This window comes from Grampus griseus (genome assembly GCF_964374135.1).
Source record: "Grampus griseus genome assembly, chromosome: 14".
Classification (NCBI taxonomy): Eukaryota; Metazoa; Chordata; class Mammalia; order Artiodactyla; family Delphinidae; genus Grampus; species Grampus griseus.
In genome coordinates, this window is record NC_139008.1 from 6171905 (window position 1) to 6189717 (window position 17813).

The 17813-nt window shown below is 47.7% G+C and overlaps 1 protein-coding gene across 2 annotated transcripts in view; it reads left to right on the plus strand.

The window, feature by feature from the left end:
* Window positions 1–17813, plus strand: part of TMEM225B (transmembrane protein 225B) — a 28943-nt gene that overhangs the window by 1883 nt on the left and 9247 nt on the right. The window contains exons 2-3 of one of the 2 annotated variants that reach the window (XM_082669993.1): window positions 14526–14697; window positions 16059–16139. In XM_082669993.1, coding sequence (XP_082526119.1) covers window positions 16128–16139 — 12 coding nt within the window. In that variant the 5' untranslated portion in view covers window positions 14526–14697; window positions 16059–16127. Of the gene's footprint in view, window positions 1–7135; window positions 8749–14525; window positions 14698–16058; window positions 16140–17813 lie in introns of those variants that run through there. The other variant, XM_082669992.1, reaches the window with a different exon arrangement.

Sequence of the window (17813 nt, forward strand, 5' to 3'; positions counted from 1 at the left end):
ACATGCTAGAGATGTGGAAACCTGTAGGACTTGGTGGTTGACTAAGTAATAGAGGGAAGTTGGGTGTAATCACCTTTGTTCCCTTTGCTATCATACCTCTTAAAAGTCTTCACCAGTTGCTGTTAATTTTGTAACTGCCATTCACTTGGTGCAGGGCACTGCTTCTGCTGCATCGAAAGTGATTATATCCAGGTTGCCAGTGGCTTAACTAATGAATCCACTGGACATATTTTTTTTTATCCCTAATTTTAATTTTAATATATTTTTTTAATTAAAAATTTTTTTTTTTTTGGTCTGCGTTGGGTCTTCATTGCTGCCTGTGGGCTTTTCTCTCTAGTTGCGGTGACCAGGGGCTACTCTTTTTTGCAGTGCGTGGGCTTCTTATTGTGGTGGCTTCTCTTGTTGTGGAGCACGGGCTCAAGGCCTGCGGGCTCAGTAGTTGCGGCACACGGGCCCCAGAGCGCGCGGCCTTCAGTAGTTGTGGTGCATGGGCTCAGTAGTTGCGGCGTGCATGCTCTAGGGTGTGTGGGCTTCAGTAGTCATGGCGTGCTGGCTCAGTAGTTGTGGCTCGCGGGCTCTAGAGCACAGGTTCAGTAGTTGTGGTGCACAGGCTTAGTTGCTCCGCGGCATGTGGGATCTTCCTGGACCACGGCTCGAACCCGTGTCCCCCTGCATTGGCAGGCGGATTCTTAACCACTGCGCCACCAGGGAAGTCCCATCCCTAATTTTTTTTGACCCTTTAGTATTTCTGTTGATGTGATCACTGTTCCTTGAAACTCTTGTTCTTTGGTTTTGGAAGCACCGTTTTCTCCTGGTCCTGCCACTTGCCTTCTCAGGGTCTTTCCCATTCCTGTTTCTCTGCTTCCTTCCTTCCTTCCTTCCTTCCTTCCTTCCTTCCTTCCTTCCTTCCTTCCTTCCTCCCTCCCTCCCTCCCTCCCTCCCTTCCTTCTTTCTTCGCTGCACCATGTGCTTTGCGGGATCTCAGTTCCCTGACCAGGGATTGAACCCGGGCCACTGCAGTGAAAGCGCAGAGTCCTAACCACTGAACCGCCAGGGAATTCCCTCCACCCATTTCTTAAACACTGATTTTCCCCAAAGCAGTTCTCAGCCCTCTTCTCTTTCACCCTCGTGGGTGATCCTGTCCCCTTCTGAGACTTCAGGTTGCACTCTGTGCTGAACCAGACATCTGTAAGTGTACTTCTGGACTCATTCTTTTCTGCCATCCCCCACCTCCCTACCTTCCAGTGACTCCCTTGACTAATTTTAGTAGGTGCTTTTCCCAAACCAGAAAACTTGGATCATCCTCTACATTCTCCTTCCCTCTGTATTCATTTGGCCACCAAATCCTGTCAGTTTTTCTTCAGAAAGGCCTGACTGTTGCCTGTCACCACCACCTCCTCATTTTAGGCCCATTTTATTTCCTTGGAGTATTGACACATCCCTGTGCTGTTGGTAATTTCCCCCACTCTCAGCTGCCCATATTATTCTCTGCCTATAGAATAAAGTCTCAAATCCTGAGTGTGGCGTATATGTCTCTTCATTATGTTTTTCAAAAAAAATTGTTCAGAGTGACTTTATTATTGTTTTTTTGTCTTTTCATTATCTGGCTCTACTCTTATTTTTTCTGCTCTATGTCCTACTTCCTGCCCACATGGAGCATACATCTCATTGAATTTTTTATCACTGCACCTTAAACTTAGTATTCCCTTTTATGTTTCTGAGCCTTAACATATGCTGTTGCTTTTGCCTACAGTTCTCTTTACCTTGTTGATCCCAATCATAGTTCAAGATGCAGCTTAACGTCATTCTTTGAGGATGTTGTCCGCAGTTCACCTAGGGAGGGGTTGTCATTCCTAACTGTGCTTTGAAACAGCATTATAATCTCTTTACCAGAATCTTGCACATAGTCAGCGTGGTACATATGTTTGTTGAGTGATTAAATCAAACAGGAAGTATATTAGTTTCCTACGACTGCTATGACAAATTACTGCAACTGCATGGCTTAAAACAACTGTATTTTCTCATAGGTCTGGAAGCTAGAAATCCAAGAGGGCCAGGCTTGCTCTGAAGGCTCTAGGGAAGAATCCTTCTCTGACTGCTCGTAGCTTCTGGTGGCTTCCAGCCATCCTCCGCATTCCTTGGCTTGTAGCTGTATCGCTGCAATCTTGCCTCCATTGTCACATGGCCTTCTTTCCCATGTGTTTCTGTGTCTGAATCTTCCTCTCCTTTCTCTTAATAAAGATTCCAGTCACTGGATTTAGGGTGCACCCTAATCCATTATGATCTCATCTTAACTAATTACCTCTGCAAGGACCCTATTTCCAAATAAGGTCACATTCTGAGGTATACATAAATTTGGGGGTGAGGGCTCTGTTTGACCCAGTACAGGAAGCGTTGCTCATTTCTTCTGCTGTTAGAAGTAAATGTACTTGGGATCACACAGCTTTGTAGTTAAGCTGCTTGAAGAACTGTGTAGATTTCCCCCTCCCTTTAAATTAGAAGCAAATCAGTCTAGAAATGTTTCTTTAAACCTTCATCCACAGGGACACATTTTTTTTTTTTTTTCTTTTTGCGGTGCGCGGGCCTCTCACTGTTGTGGCCTCTCCTGTTGCAGAGCACAGGCTCCGGACGCGCAGGCTCGGCGGCCATGGCTCAGGGGCCTAGCCGCTCTGCGGCATGTGGGATCTTCCCGGACCAGGGCACGAACCCGTGTCCCCTGCATCGGCGGTGGACTCTCAACCACTGAGCTACCAGGGAAGCCCCACAGGGATACATTTGATGAGCCTGTTATTCCACAGGGCAACTGCTCTCTTCTTGGGCTTCTCTAGCTCTGTCTCAGACTGGCCACTGTCTGCAGAGGTATTCCAGAGGGTCCTGCCATCCATCAGAGTTTGGATCCAAGTTTTTGATATTTCTTATATAAGTGGCTCAAACCAATGAGGAGATATACCTCTCTGAATTCTATTTGAGTTTCAGTCCTGAAGACTTTATGAATGGTCAACGTGGGGCCCTCCATGATTCATAGATTCTTCTCTTGATGGAGTAGAACTTCCTTACAATGGATTGCTAGGAAATAATCAGGAGCATTTTAAAGCACCTAATGTGTGCAGAGTTCTTTACATAGTACTGGGGTTGGAGGAAAAGAAATGGAAGACACCTCTTATTCTAGAGGTACTTTCAAAATAAATTGAAGGGAATACACACATACAAAAAACTAAACATATTTCTAAGGAGAGGCCCAAAGTCGATGTGGTTAAATGCCATGAGGAGAGGGCAGGAACTGTATGCTTTAGAGATTCAAAGGAACAATCACTTCCAGCCGGGGTTTGGAGCAGGGTTAAGTTTGGGGAAGGAGGCTGCCTTTGATCTGGGTTCTTGCAGGGTGGATAGGATTTTGATTGGTGAAGTTGGAAGGGAGGCTGATTCAGGTGGAGGAAGAAGGTCGAGCGGAGAAGGAATTGTGTGAGGAGCTAAATGTTCAGGAAACATTTCAGAGTAACTGGAGCATAGAGTAGATTGATAGAGGATGAGACTAAAGGCAGAGCGGAGCACGAGTGTGGAAAATGAATGCCACGCCAAAGAATTTAGATTTGTTTGGCAGAAATTGAAGTATGTGAGCTTTGCTTAACAGGAGGCTAGCAGATGAGCATTGCAAATCAAGGAAGAGATTCTAGTTTGTTTAGTGTGAGAGGTGATTAGGATCTGACTTTAGGATATTAGCAGTGATAACAGGAAGGCAGGGGAAAAAGAGTATTGCTACGTTGTAGATAGAAGCAATAGTACTTTTGTTTACTGAGTGGATATGGGGACAGAGAAGAGAGTCACTGGTCATTATTTACCGCACCACCCTCCCTTTTATTTTGAAAAATGTTAAAGTTACAGGAGAGTTGCAAGGCTATCGTACCAAGTACTCACACACCAGAAGTGTATGTGCAGGTTTGGGATAGGTTGATCTCAAGAAACTGGTATGAGAGCCATCGTGTGGAAATGTCTTTTTCGATTATTGGAGATGCTCTAGCTGGTCTACGAATATCCCCCGTCCCAGTAGATGGGAACATCATCCCTCCTGCTACACAACCCAGAGAGAAACTTTGGTTTCTCTCATATCCATATCCGTCAGCCAGTAATCCTGTCCATGCGACTGTCAACGTTTCTTTCCAGAATCCAAGTGCTTCTTACTACCTCCTCTGCCACCGTCTTGGTTCAGGTCGCCATCATTTCTCCCCTGGATTATCGCAGCAGCCTGGTTGGTTGTCCTGCCTCTGCAGTTACCTCCCTCCAGCCTCTACCCAGCATGGCAGCCAGTGTGATCCTGGTAAAGTGTCAGCTCTTGTCTTCCTCTGGTCAGAACCCTCCAGTGGCTCCCCATCTCACTCTGAAATAAACCTCTTACAGACCTGTAGCCTACAGGGTCCTGTGTTCTCTGATCCCCCTTCTATGTCTCTGATCTCAGTTCTTACTCCTCTCCCCCTTGCTCATTCTGCTCCAGTCATACTTGCATCTTTGAACACCCAGGGTCTCGCACTTGCTATTTCTTCTATGTGTAATGCTCTTTCCCACATATCCTTATCTCCTTCAAGTCTTGGCTTAAATGTCATTTTCTTAGTCCTCCTTTGACTGTGATATTTAAAATTGCAACCCTTTTGCCCACTGCCCCCTGGCACTCTAATCCTTGTTCCTTGCTTTTTTCCTCTATAACACTTTTATGACCTTTTAACAGTATGTAATTGACATAGTTTACTATCCATCTCCCTTAGTAAAATGAAAGGTCTTTGAGGATTTTTGTGTTTTGCTTACTGACGTATCTCAGAGTCTGGAACTATACCTGGCATGTTGTTAGTGATCAATAAAACGTACTGACTGTTACATGACTTAAAGATGAGTATTTCAAGAGCCGTAGGAAAAGGATCACCTTCACCTTCATGGAGAAGGTGATATTGAACAGGGCCTGAGAGCAGTGAGATTGACATCCTCGACTACGTTGCGCAGGCTGTCAAATTTCGGGCAGTGGGCCAAATAAAAGGCACATCCTCTACAACATCCCAGCCTTCACATATTATGAGTAGAGTGGTTCAACAGATAGTAAAGAGGCTTTGTGTAGGGAGAAGATCAGAATGAGGCTGGAAAGACAGATGGGGGCCAGGTCAGGGCGGTAGAGAAGAAACCCTAGTCCCTGCTCCTCAGGAGCTTGCAATCTGTCTGACAAGTAAGGTAAACACACGTGCAAGGGGACGTAAAAACATTAAACCAGCAATCCATTCACACCTGGTAGAATAACATCGAAAAAATAAGAAATAAAAAGTGTTGATGAGGATGTGGAGAAAAGGGAACCCTCATGCATTGTTGGTGGGAATGTATATTGGTGCAGCCATTATGGAAAATGGTATGGAGTTCCTCAAAAAATTATAAATGGAACTACTGTGTGATCCAGCACTTCTGGGTATTTATTCAAAGGAAAATAAACCATTCTCTCGAAAAGATATCTGCACCCACAGGTTCATTGCAGCATTACTTACAATAGCCAAGACATGGAAACAACGTAAGTGTCCATCGACGGATGAATGGATGAAAATGTGCTATCTGTACACACAATGGAACATTATCCAGCCATAAAAAACACGAAATTCCTGCCATCGCAACAGCACGGTTGGACTTCAAGGACATTATGCTAAGTGAAATAAGTCAGAGAAGGACAAACACTGTATGACCTGACTTGTATGTGAAATCTGAAAAATCCAAACTCATAGATAACAGAGAACAGATTGGTGGTTGCCAGAGGCGGGGGGTGGGGAGTGGAAGAACTGGATGAAGGGGGTCCAAAAGTACAAACTTACAGTTATAAGGTGAATAAGTTCCAGGGATGTAAGGTACAGCTATAGTTAATAACACCATGTAGTATATTTGAAAGTTGCTTAGAGAGTAGATCTTAAAAGTTCTCATCACAAAAAAATTTGTAAGAAAACCAGTATCCAAATTGAATGTACAGAAGATGAGGGCATGTCTGGAGGTGGAGAACAAGTGTAAATATGGCTCTGTGAGACCAGATACTTCTTAAATTCCTTAAAGACAGTGACCATTCCCTACTAAAATCAGGGTTGCATATGTTTTAGACTTTCACTGCTGATGGAAATGATACTACATTGGATATTCCTCAGCACCCCCTTCTTCCAGAAAGATCCCCCAAAGCAGAGGGCCTTCTTTCTGTAATATCACTACACTTCAGTAAGCCATATTTAATAAGTAAAACTTAAGAGGAGAAATGTATTATAGTAAACAGGAGATGTTTTTCTAAGGTCTCCCTTAGATACAGCTAGGGTGCAGAATTTTTTGTTTGTTTGTTTTTAAATTTTTGGCCGCACCGCGTGGCATGTGGGATCTTGGGTCTTAGTTCTCTGACCATGGATTGAACCTGCGCCCCCTGCGTTGGAAGGTAGAGTCTTAACCACTGGACTGTCGGGGAAGTCCCCAGAATTGGTTTTTGTATGTTCTCTTAGAGTTGAAATAGATTTGGAAGTATTTCTCACTACCCCGTGCTTCATATTTTAAACAACTTTTCCCCCTATTCTCCCCTCCCTTCCTCTTGCAAATCCTCCCAGTTTGTACCATTTCTAAAAGTTGCATCTAAGGTCCGAGTATGTCATGTTCATGAATGAGCATGTGAGCATCTGTGTGTAGAGAGAGGCTCTCAACAGGAGTGAGGAAGGTGCTGGTGTGTGATTACAGGAAGGGAGCCTTCCCTGTTACCACAGTGACAACGCATGTGACCAGGGTACCGTGTGGACAGAACCTCTGTGTGAGGTTCTTTTATTTATCCGCTCAGGCCCTGCCCCTCCCCACACAGAGCCCCCAGCATCACTCTTCCTGTGTTCTGAGATAATCCCACTTCCCTCAAACTCTGCTTTCCTATTCTGCTAATTCCAGTATATCTGTCTGGTCAGGGACTTCATATATAAATCCTCACTTTAGTTTCCCCACCACTTTCTCCAAATCTGCTCAGCTTGTATCCATCTTTTCCTCCTATTGTGAGGCCATTTTTCGTACTTTTTTGAACCAGATACCCTGGAATACTTTGATCATCCTGTTTCCCACAGGGAGTTTTTATTGTTACATATACTTTTTTTGTATTTTCCATCAGATGGTGAGACCTGGACTGAGGATCAATTAATTATAAAGCAGAAAACTCTTGAAGTAGGGACACAGCCACATGAAGGAGAGGAATGTGAACGAAACAAACATGCGGGACCCTATGGGTATGGACAGAATTTTGGTCATATCTCAGACTTTATCCGACAGCCACACATTCTTATGGAAGAGAAATCTCAAATGTGCAACACTTGTGGCAAGCTATTCAGACGGAACACATACCGTATTCAGCACGAAAAAATCCACACACAGGAGAAGCCTTATGAGTGTCATGAATGTGGAAAAGCCTTTGGCCATAGTTCAAATCTCATTCAGCATCAAAGAATCCACACCGAGGAGAAACCCTACGAATGCGGTGAGTGTGGGAAGGTCTTCCGGCACAGCTCACACCTCATCCAGCATCAGATCATCCACACGGGGGAGATGCCTTACCTGTGTAATGAGTGCGGAAAAGCTTTCGGTCGGAGCTCAAGTCTCCTTCGACATCAGAGAATCCACACTATGGAGAAGCCCTATGAATGTACCGAATGTGGGAAGGCCTTCAGCCAGAGCTCAAATCTAACAGAACATAGGCGAGTTCACACCAGAGAGAGACCATACGAATGCTGCGACTGTGGGAAAGCTTACAGTTGTAACTCACACCTCATCGAACATCAGAGAGTCCATACAGGGGAAACTCCTTATGACTGTAATGAGTGTGGAAAATCTTTCAGTAGGAGTTCACTCCTTATCAAACATCATAGAATTCACACTGGAGAAAGACCCTATGAGTGTAGTGAATGCGGGAAGGCCTTTAGTCGGAACTCCCACCTTATTCAGCACCAGAAGACTCACAGTGGGGTAAAACCTTCTGAATGTAAAGAATGTGGGAAAACCTTCAAGTACAGTTCATACCTTATTGATCACCTGGGAATCCATTCATGAGAGAAACTGTGAATGAAGTGAAGGTGGTAAAGCCTTTGTTTGGAGTTCAGCTCTTAGCGAACATCAGAGAACTCGTGCTGGGGAGAAAACCTTTGGCTGTAGTGAGTGCAGACGGCCTTCAGTCCTAGCTCAACTCTTACCAAGACCTGAAAATCCACATAGTGGACAGATCTCATGGATGTGTTCAGTGCATAAGTACCTTTAGACAGAGTTCCCGCCTTACTCAGCATTAGCCAGTTTGCTTTGGGGGAATGATGGGTATGGGGAGAGCCTTGCTATGTGTCAGAGAGGGGCACGAAAGGGGCGTCATCTGACACTACAGAAGGAATGACTAAAGTGGAAGCTTAAGTTAGCACTACTTTTTATTTGATTTTGAGGATCTACATCAGAGGGAGATCCTATGGTTTTTTTTCACATCTCCATAATCTTCTGCCAGAAATGGAATGGGTTAGGTCCATTCCAGGGAAGAAAGAATCAGGGCATTCTGGATTCAGACTCATAGATCAGGAAAGCTGCAGTGTGACCTTTGAATCCAATAGCTTTCCTTGTATCTCATCTGTCCTGTTGGTTGTAACTATACATGGAAGTGGCTCTTGGGTCTTCTTGGACCAGCATTTTCCCTCCTCAATGTCCTGCAGACTACTGAATCTCTTTTTGTTTTATATTTCATAGATGCTTTTAATAAATGGGCAAATTTTCTAAGCCCAGTAATTTCTCAGTATAACATGTCATGGGCTTTGTTACGTGTCAACTCCGGTAGGCTGAAGTGCATTTGTCAGATTTCCCTTTCTTGTATTTTTCGGTTTGTGTGGTCTACAAGGGAGATTCTTGGGAGAGCTGGAGGGCAGAACAGAAGCAGCAGTAATTTTGTAGCTCACACATGTCACTGATCTGCTGACTCACCTCACTGGCACTGGACATGAAACTAGTGTACCTTCCCCAGGATTCTTTTTTGCCTTTACTGGGCCGTGGTTTTCCTTCTCTGATTGAATCCTAGTCAGACACATGCTTACTATCCTATGAGAAGTACACATTTATTTCAAGTTTAGGTAGAGAGAAATGGTTAGCTTCTGGCTGTTTTTAAAAAAGAACCTCAATAATAAGCTTCAAGATTTCCTATCAGGAAAGCTATTGTTCAGACTCCTTTATAACAAAACTTCCATCATAACCTGAGGCAGAGCTTCACTACCGTGTAATTATCGAGGGAAAAGTTTGCAAAGTAGTTGAATAGTGTGATACATGATCGACTGATAAAATTTTTAAAAATCAAAAATTTGAGCACCAATTTATCATGAATATTTTAATAATTAAAGAAGATTCCCAAAGTACCTCTAGTAGGCAGTATATTTTAGATTTATTCTAGGCATCTGAGAGAAATATCTACTTTGTTGTAAACGTTTATGTTTTGATTACAAAAAATCAGATTATTTTTCCTCCTGTTAGTCTGGATTAGTGATTACCTAAAATATCGGTGAAAACTATACTTACGTTGTAGACTCTTGAAATTGAAAGTTGCCTCTGTCTTGTATACCTTTCCCTGCCTGGTCTGGTGCTATGCACACAGGTGTTCAGTGGCTGTGGAGTGAATCTGTTTACTGGAAGCTAAAGTCTTCCTGTTTGTCTCCACGCTTCTCTGCACTCCCCCACCTTCCTCCCCTGTTCCTGTAGGTGATTATCGCACTACACAAGGGTCACCTTGCCATCTGGACACCCTGAGTAGACTCTGTGAGGCCAGGTCTGAGCCCTCAGCCAGTGGGCCCACTTACTCCATCTGGCATGTAACCCTCTTCGAGTCCCTTCCACCCCTTATACCACAGAAAGGGCCCTTTCCTTCTATGGGGTCTGAGAAGCTTCTGGAATAAGGCAGGGCTTGATGAGTGGGGTCTGAAGGCCAGGTCGGATTCTGACTGGCCGACAAGGGCACCCCAGGACAAGGTAAGTGTGTGGGGTCACGTGCCAGGCTGCAAGAGCGGAGGTGTCCCTGGAGGCCAGGAGAGGGGAGAAAAGAGTTTGCCTAGCAGTATCAAAAGCACTCAAGTAGGGCTCTGGTTCTTTAGGCACAGATATTACTAGTGGACAGAGTAGTTCATCAAGCCGTTAGAGCTCAGGTGAACACGAGGGTGACCAGCTCATACCAGTTTGCCAGGACTTCCCCAGCCTTAACATCGGACATCCCACATCCAGTAAAATGCTCAGTCCTCTGCAAACCAGGAGGGTGGATCACCCGAACCCATCGTGACCTCATTCCCCCCCCCCCCCCCCCCGCCAATGGCTCCTAGCTGCAGCAGGACCCAGTAGAGCAGAGATTCTTAGCTTGGGTTGCCTACTGGAATCACCTGGAGAGCTTTCAAAGCACTGGAGCCTCAGTCTCTGAGGTTGTGTACATTTGGTATGGGGTATGGCCTGGACTTTGGTGTTTTGTAAGCTCCCAAGTAATTCTAATGTGCAGCCAAGGTTGAAAATCTATACAGTAGAAGTAAGTTATCAATGCTTCACAGGTGCTAAGAGGACACAAAGAGATCACACAGGATCTGGTGGCTTAGGCACTGAGGGCTGGCAAGAGGGCTGGGCTGGGAGTATGGAGAGACTCCGGGGCCTGTGTGAGAGGAGACAGACTGGGTGTCCCAGGCCAGGTGGAAGGAGCGGTGGGAGGGACTGTTGTGCTGGGGGTGGAGCCAGCTATTGGGTGGGCGCCCTCAGGGCCTGCTCATTGCCGGGTTCTGGTTCTGTCCTGTGCAGTAAAGCTCTGGTTTGGGTAACTTTGGATTTTCCCTTTGGAGCTTGGGACCAAGGAAAGCACAGAGCCTGGGGGAGTCAGAACTGAAGACTCCAGCCCCAGCTCATGGGCTCTCTACCTACTTTTCCAGCAGACAGTTCCCTCTTCCCTTGCCTGTCCCCCTACCCTAGACCCGGGAAAACATGAAAATGCTTCCAGAGGAGACTATGACCTAAGCTTATACACACTTTCTAAAATATTCAGTCCTGGGAGGGGCTGGTCTGGCAGTCCCAAGCCATACTTTGAACACAGCCTTGGGCCCCCTGGGTGAGAGGCATTTCCTATGCTCTGGTTGAAGGGGTAGGAGTCTTTGGGCAATGGGGATCTTGACTTAAAAAAAAAAAAAGTACAACGTGAGAGCTGCGAGTTAAGTTGGGGCAAAATAAGGACTGCAGCCCCAGGGGGACAGCGTTTCAGATAACTCTGAGAAATTGCTCCAGATTATTGTTAAAGAAAACCAGATATCTCAAGGAATTTAGCGCTTTTCTATGTATGGGAAGATGCAAGAGTCTTGGCTCACTGAAATCATTCATTTGCTGTGCACCTCAGTTATCTGGGGCCAGTAGCCTGACACATCCTGGGTTTCCTCAGGGTTCACCACAGGGAGTGGCCGCAGTCTGATGGCTGCTAGGTGGCAGGTGTTCTTTTCAGCCCTGAGTTTCCTCAGCTCACGTTGGAGGGCTGCAGTCGTTGACAACTGTGACATCCTTTGTTTATTGATATGGCAGGAAATAGTTCATTTCTCAGGGAGACAGGAGGAGGAGGAAGTTGAATTTTGGCAGTGGCACCCACATGGACTGCTTTAATCCCACCAAAGGCCCGTCATGGCCCTCAGAATGAAATCAACAAGACCTTCAAATCCCAGCTCTGCCCACTGACTTCTCCAGCCCTCCGTGGCCTCCCCTTCTCCCAGTCATTCTGAAATTCACTGGGTCCTTGAACACAGTATTTTTCAAATGTAGGTAAAGAGCCACTAGGGGGTCTTAACATTAATTTACTGTAATGAGTTGAGAGTAGAAAAGGGTAAAAGGAAAAAGTAGGCAGAACTAGAACGGAGTAGAAAACATCCATCACAAAGGTAAGTCAGACTTTTGTTCTGTTTGTGCACAAAGGAGCATGTGTGCAAAGTATAATGTACAGTGTTTCTTGCTGTAGAGCAGGTAAAAGTCTTTGCACATTGCAATCCCTTTTTGGGAGTAAGATTCTGTCTAGAAGGGCCTTCTTGGCAGGTCTTCCTTTGGACTGAATTATTCGCGCTCTGCAATTGCCGTAGCATGCTATACTTTTTGTGCACCGAGCACACTTTAAAAAAATGATTTATTCAGTTGCCTGTCTTCTGCACTTGCTGCAAGCTCCATGAGGGCAGGGACCATGTTCACCTATCCTGGCCTCTGTCATTAGAGAAAGCACTTGTGTTGAGTGGCTGAGTGATAAACCCGGGTTCAGTTTCCAACTGTTTGTGTTCTTAGACAAGGTCTCTTTTTATTTTTTCTGATTTTTTTGTCTGATTTATATACAGAAAACTTGAAAGAATAGAATAATGAACACCCTATATATCCTCCACTTAGATGGACAGTATTAACATTTTTCCATATTAGCTTTCTATCTATATGCTTTTTTTCTGAATTATTTGAAAGTAAGCTCAGATATAACCTTCACCCTAAATACTATGGCATGTGTCTCCTAAGAGTAAGGTCATTCTCCTACATAATCGCAACAATATTAACATACCTAAGAAAAATAATTTAATTCCATAATACCATCTAAAATGGACTCTGTATTTAGATTTTCCCTAGTTGCCCCAAGAATGTGTTTTATAGTTAGATTATTTCAAATCAGAAAAAAAAATCAAGGGTCACATTACATTTGGCTTTATATCTCTTTAGTTTCTTTTAATCTAGAATAGTTCCACTTTTTTTTTTTTTTTAATGACAGTGACTTTTGGAGGAGTCAAGAAGAGTTATCCTTTATAATTTTCTACAAAATTGATTTCCTTGTTTTACTCCGGTGGTATTTAGCTTCCTTCTCGCCCCCCTGTATTTTCTCTTAACTGAAAAGAGGTTTAGAGGCTTGATGACACACACCGGTGAATACCTCACAGGTGATGTCTCCTTCATACTGCTATCACCTCAAGAGGCACACGATGTCAGATTATTCCACCCCAAGTAGTGCTGTTTGTTCACTTGTTTAAGGTAGTGACTGCTAGATTTCTCCTATGTAAAGATATGTTTTCCTTTTGCAGTTAGTAATTTGTGAGGACGATAAACTCCAGCACCATGTGAAGAATCTGTTCCTTTACAGCCTAATGTTTTTAGTAATCATCCATGATCCTTTAGCAACCATCCACGTGATAGTTTGGGCATGTTCTTAACCTGAAACTCAGTTTTTTCATCTGCAGCCTGGGTATAATCCCATGATTTGGATTTGATGTGTAAGAAAGTATGACGATGCTGTCACGGTCTGCCATAACTTCTCCCTTCTTCTGAGAACATCTTTTAGAAAGGTGTTCTAAAGATGTTCACTTCCTTTTAGAAAGTTTGTATGCTGCTCCAGATGAGTGGTCCAGATCGCCGGCTTCTTAGATGATCCTACCTGCCTGGCCTCTGTGGGGCACAGCTGAGTCATCTTCTTTGGCCAGAGTGGAATGAGCTTTTGACCAGAGCTGAGCCAATCAGAATGCTTCCCTGGGAGATTTCCAACCAAGTAGGGGTGGGAATAGGGTGAAGAAGGTATTCTTTTTCCCTCAGGTGGCTAAATGTGAGGATGTGAGTCTGGAAGTTGACTGTGTCCCCTGCCGCCTGGAGGATGATAGCCTATGGGGTGGAGGGGATCAAAACCATCTGTCTGAGATCAGGGCAGAGGGGGTCTCCCTGGCCTGGCTCCAGGCCTCCCCAGCTGTACTCTGCCCTGCCCCAGCTAAGCCAATAAAGACCCTGTGTTGCCTGAGCGCTTACAAATCTGGGGCTGAACCTTAGGACAGATAGAATCCTGACTAGTAAAAGGGCCTTTGCTATGCCTCTCCCATGATAGGTGATTCAATAAATTAGTGGTTCATCAGCTCTCATCCCTTCCTGTTGTCTTTGAATATGTGCTGGCCCTAGTGAAGAGGTGTGAGGAGGTGGCAGACATGGTCCTGGCTTTTTAAAATCTTAGGAGTTACAAATGCGTTTCCTTGGTGGGCGTAGACTCAAAGCAAGGGGGGGCTGGTGACTTATCCGGCTCCAAGTGTGGCCGCTCTTGCCACTCGAACCGGCCCCCCAGCCCCACCCCCAGGGCCAGGAGCCAGAGTGCCTGTCTTGGAAGAGCCTAAGTTTAAAAGTTTAAAACCAGCCCACGTGGTGAGAGGTGCAGTCAGCCTTAAGACGCGAGGGCAGAGAAGAGCGGAGGAATGTGAGGGCCAGGGGCGGAGGGGGGTGGGGGGCTGAAGGCGATCAGAACGCATGCGCAGGGCAAGGGCGAGGGAGGGCCTGGGAGTGGGGGAGGGGGGTGAGCGAGGGTCTTGGGGAAGGGGAGCGAACTGGCAGGGCCTTGGGTAGTCAGGAAACTCTGGCTTCTTCCAGGCTCGCGGTCCAGGCTGCTGTTTGTGTAGCGCTGCCTCTCTGCGGAGTCCACAGCGAAGTGTCTTCCAGGCACTTCCAGCCATCTCACGGGGGGAGTTACTATTATCATTCCCGTTTCACAGATGAGAAAACTGATACCCAGGAAGGAGAAGTAACTCACCCAAGGTCATCCTGCTGGTGATGGCAGAGCTGGAATCCGAATTCAGATCCGCGGACTTAAGGTTGCTCCAGCCCCCACTCTGTTCCGGGACTGCGGACCACCCCGGAGACCAGGTTTCCCCAGCCGAGGGCCAGGTGAGCGGCGGGCGGCGGCGGGCCGAGAGGTGAGAACCCCCGCCCTCCCCTGCAGGGCCCCGAGGGCTCGGTGGGCTCTGCCGGGAGACGGAGCAGACCCTCGCCCGGCCTCGGGGGCCAACGGAAGGTCCGGACCGCGGGCCGCCTGGAGGGAAGCCCCGCCCGGGAGACTGGGAGACTGGGAGATCCCAACGGTGCCTCGGCAGAGGGACGGGAAACAGTGGGGTGGGGGGCGGTGGCGAGCGGAGGTGGAGTCACGGGTTGGGAAGGGGAGGGCGAGGAAGAGGAAGAGGCCCCCCAAACCCCAAACATTACCGGCCGGCTGTTGGGACCCGCGGGGCTGGATCTGGGGGCTGATGGCCAGGTCAGCACCCATCTTTGGGTCTGGAAAATGTCACTGGGGCTTTGGGGCCACGGAAGGGTGGAGGGTGGTCAGCAGGAAGGAACCTCTGGCGGAACCTAAGCTAGTCTGCATTCCAAGTAGCCTCAAATTACTGGCGGGAAAAGTGGGGAGTGAGGCTCCTCGCGGCCCAGATGGTTCCCTCCTGGTCTCTTCCCGGTCCAGCCTGAGATGCGCTCTATGTTGCTCCTCTCGTTCTTCGCCCTGTGTAGTCCTCATCTGTCCCTGGCATGCGCAGGGCCTGGGCCGGTGACAGGGCTGCCCTCGGGCTGGGCGCGATGGCTCAGGGAGACCCTGCCAGCGGGAACCCGGGCCCCACGGAGCACGCAGCTCTTCTACTTTACAGTGCCGTAGGTCCTTTTCAAAATAATAATGAAAACAATTGGTGAGAGTAGATGGCAGTAGTTTTGCTTTGTTTTGAATGCCCTTGGCAAAGTAAAAAGTTGGTAGTTTTCTGTTACCCCCATTCTCTCTCCCTGACCCCCACTTTTGGGAATCCCGAACTGAACTGCTGGCCAGTGGCGACTAGTGAAGAGGTGAGGAGAGAGGGGCAGCTGTGCAGGACTGTGGTCCCTGCCTCCACTCTGACTGAGCCTGGGATCCTGGACCAGTCCATTCTTCTTTCCAGCTGTTTCCCCATCAGTACAAAGCGTTCTCCAAATCCCCCTTTACATGAACATGTCTATGGTCCTTTGAGTCTGGCTCATATCAGTGTGTCCCCCAATTGTATATCCCTGGTGCACAGTCGTCCAGAACCAGCACTGAGGGCTGCTCCATGCAGGACGCTGGCCTATCCCCGGAGAAAGGCCCACAAGGTCCCCCTCACTGGAGAGCAGCCTGGGGTGGGCAAGGGGACAGACAGCTAGGAGGTGGCTCCTGGCCTCTCAGTCACCCCGGGGGGGGAGAGGGGGGAGGGAAAGCGCTGTCCCGCGTGACAAGTTTATGTGTCTCTTCTCCCCAGTAGTTACCAAGAGCCTGCGAGTTCCTGTCTTTTTTCATCCCTGATTCTCCCCATTGGCCTAAGCTGGGCATGGGGCGCCCAGTAAGTACACAGTGCACTTTTGTGGAATGAATGGTTAATGGCTGGTGGCTGGGAGGGTCCATGGAGTGGACAGGACCAAGGTGAGCTTTGCAGAAGATGTGGGATTTAAAAGGTCTAGAGGTGAAGTGAGGGCACCGCACCCCCCTCCCCTGGGAAAGGCTGGAGGTGCTTGGGGTGACTGTGGTGTTCTGGGAATGAAGGGAGACATGGCGGGTGTGGAGGCAGGAGGCTGGGTGCGTGGGAAACTTTATGAAAGAAAAGCTGAGAAGGTGAGGAATGCTGAGGAGGTGGAAGTGTGGGAGAAATGGAGAAGCCGGCAGGAGCTCCAGGCTAGAGCGTGGGGAAAGGAGAGGGTGACTAAAATAGGGAAGACACCGAGCTCAGCTTTAGACACGTTGAGGTTCATTGTGGGGGCGGGGGGGCAGGAAGGGGCTCAGACCATCAACGGAAAATGTCCAGGGTTCTCTATTCCATCCAGAGGGTGGGGGTCAAGATGCCGCCATGACTCCTACCTGGAGAGCTTTAGAGCCAGGACTCAAGGCTCTCTGGTCTTCATCCTCTTAGAGGACACCGAGGCCCTGAAGTTCAGGTGACTCATCAGTACTGGCCAGAGGGTGGAGGGAAGATCGAAAGGGAAGCTTTGCAGAGACGGCAGGATAAATTTTTCAGGGGGGAAGACCTGAAAAAAAGAAAGTAATGAACAACAGAAAGAGGAGAGAGTGCTTTAGAAAGTTCCCAAGCACTCTGACAGCAGTCGGAGGTTAACAGTTGTTAACCCTTTTATAGACAGCAGATTTCCTCTGCCCTCTGCCATCAGGCTTGTTCTGCTGTGGTGATCAGCAGATCTCAAAGCCTCAGACACTCCTTGCCCCCGGCTGCAGTGAGAGGGGCATCCGCATGGGGAGCGTGGAGGGGCCCCAGCGTGTGGGCACACACAGGGGCGGAGAGGAGAGGGAAACCCCTCACTCCGAGGGCCTTGTCTTGCGCACAGCAGTGCGCAGCTGCGAAGCTTGGTGCTGCCAGGCAGTCTGCTTAGGCAGGAGCCTCCAGGCCTGGCTCTGGGCATGACTTGGAAAGAAGGGCTGTTGTCTTGGGGTGTCCTCCACCTCCCATGTCCTGTCTCTCACCCCCTGATGTCGCCATTCTGCACCGCCGTGTGGCCAGGGTCATTGGGGGCCACCCGGACAGGGCCCGCCCTGCCTGCTGCACCCAGGCTTCCAACCGCCCCTCTCCTTCCCCTGCCAGCCTGGAGAGGAAAGCAGACTAGTTGAATACATTTGCCCTTGGGTGGTGGATGTGAATTTCCCTCAGGAATGCTTGCATTTTTAGGAGAAGTTGGCGGCCCCTCACCCTCCAACTTTAACCAAAGGCCTAGGCCCTAAGCACTGTGCTTGACATGTCGTTGGCAGCATTTCACTTGGCCCTGGCAAGGACCTTACTAGGCAGGTGTTATTTCCTCTTTTTTCCAAATGGGGACCCAAGGTCCTGAGAGTTTTAGCCAGTTCCCCGAGGTTACCCAGCCAGCAAGTGATAAAGCTGGGACATAGTCACGGGCATCCAGAACCAAATCCAGCTGTCGGCACTTAGCTTCCACATCACAGGTGCTCCTTCCAAGAAGACATCCTTAATGACAGCTGGTGGTGATAGAGAAGTTATGAGGGATCCTTAACTGAG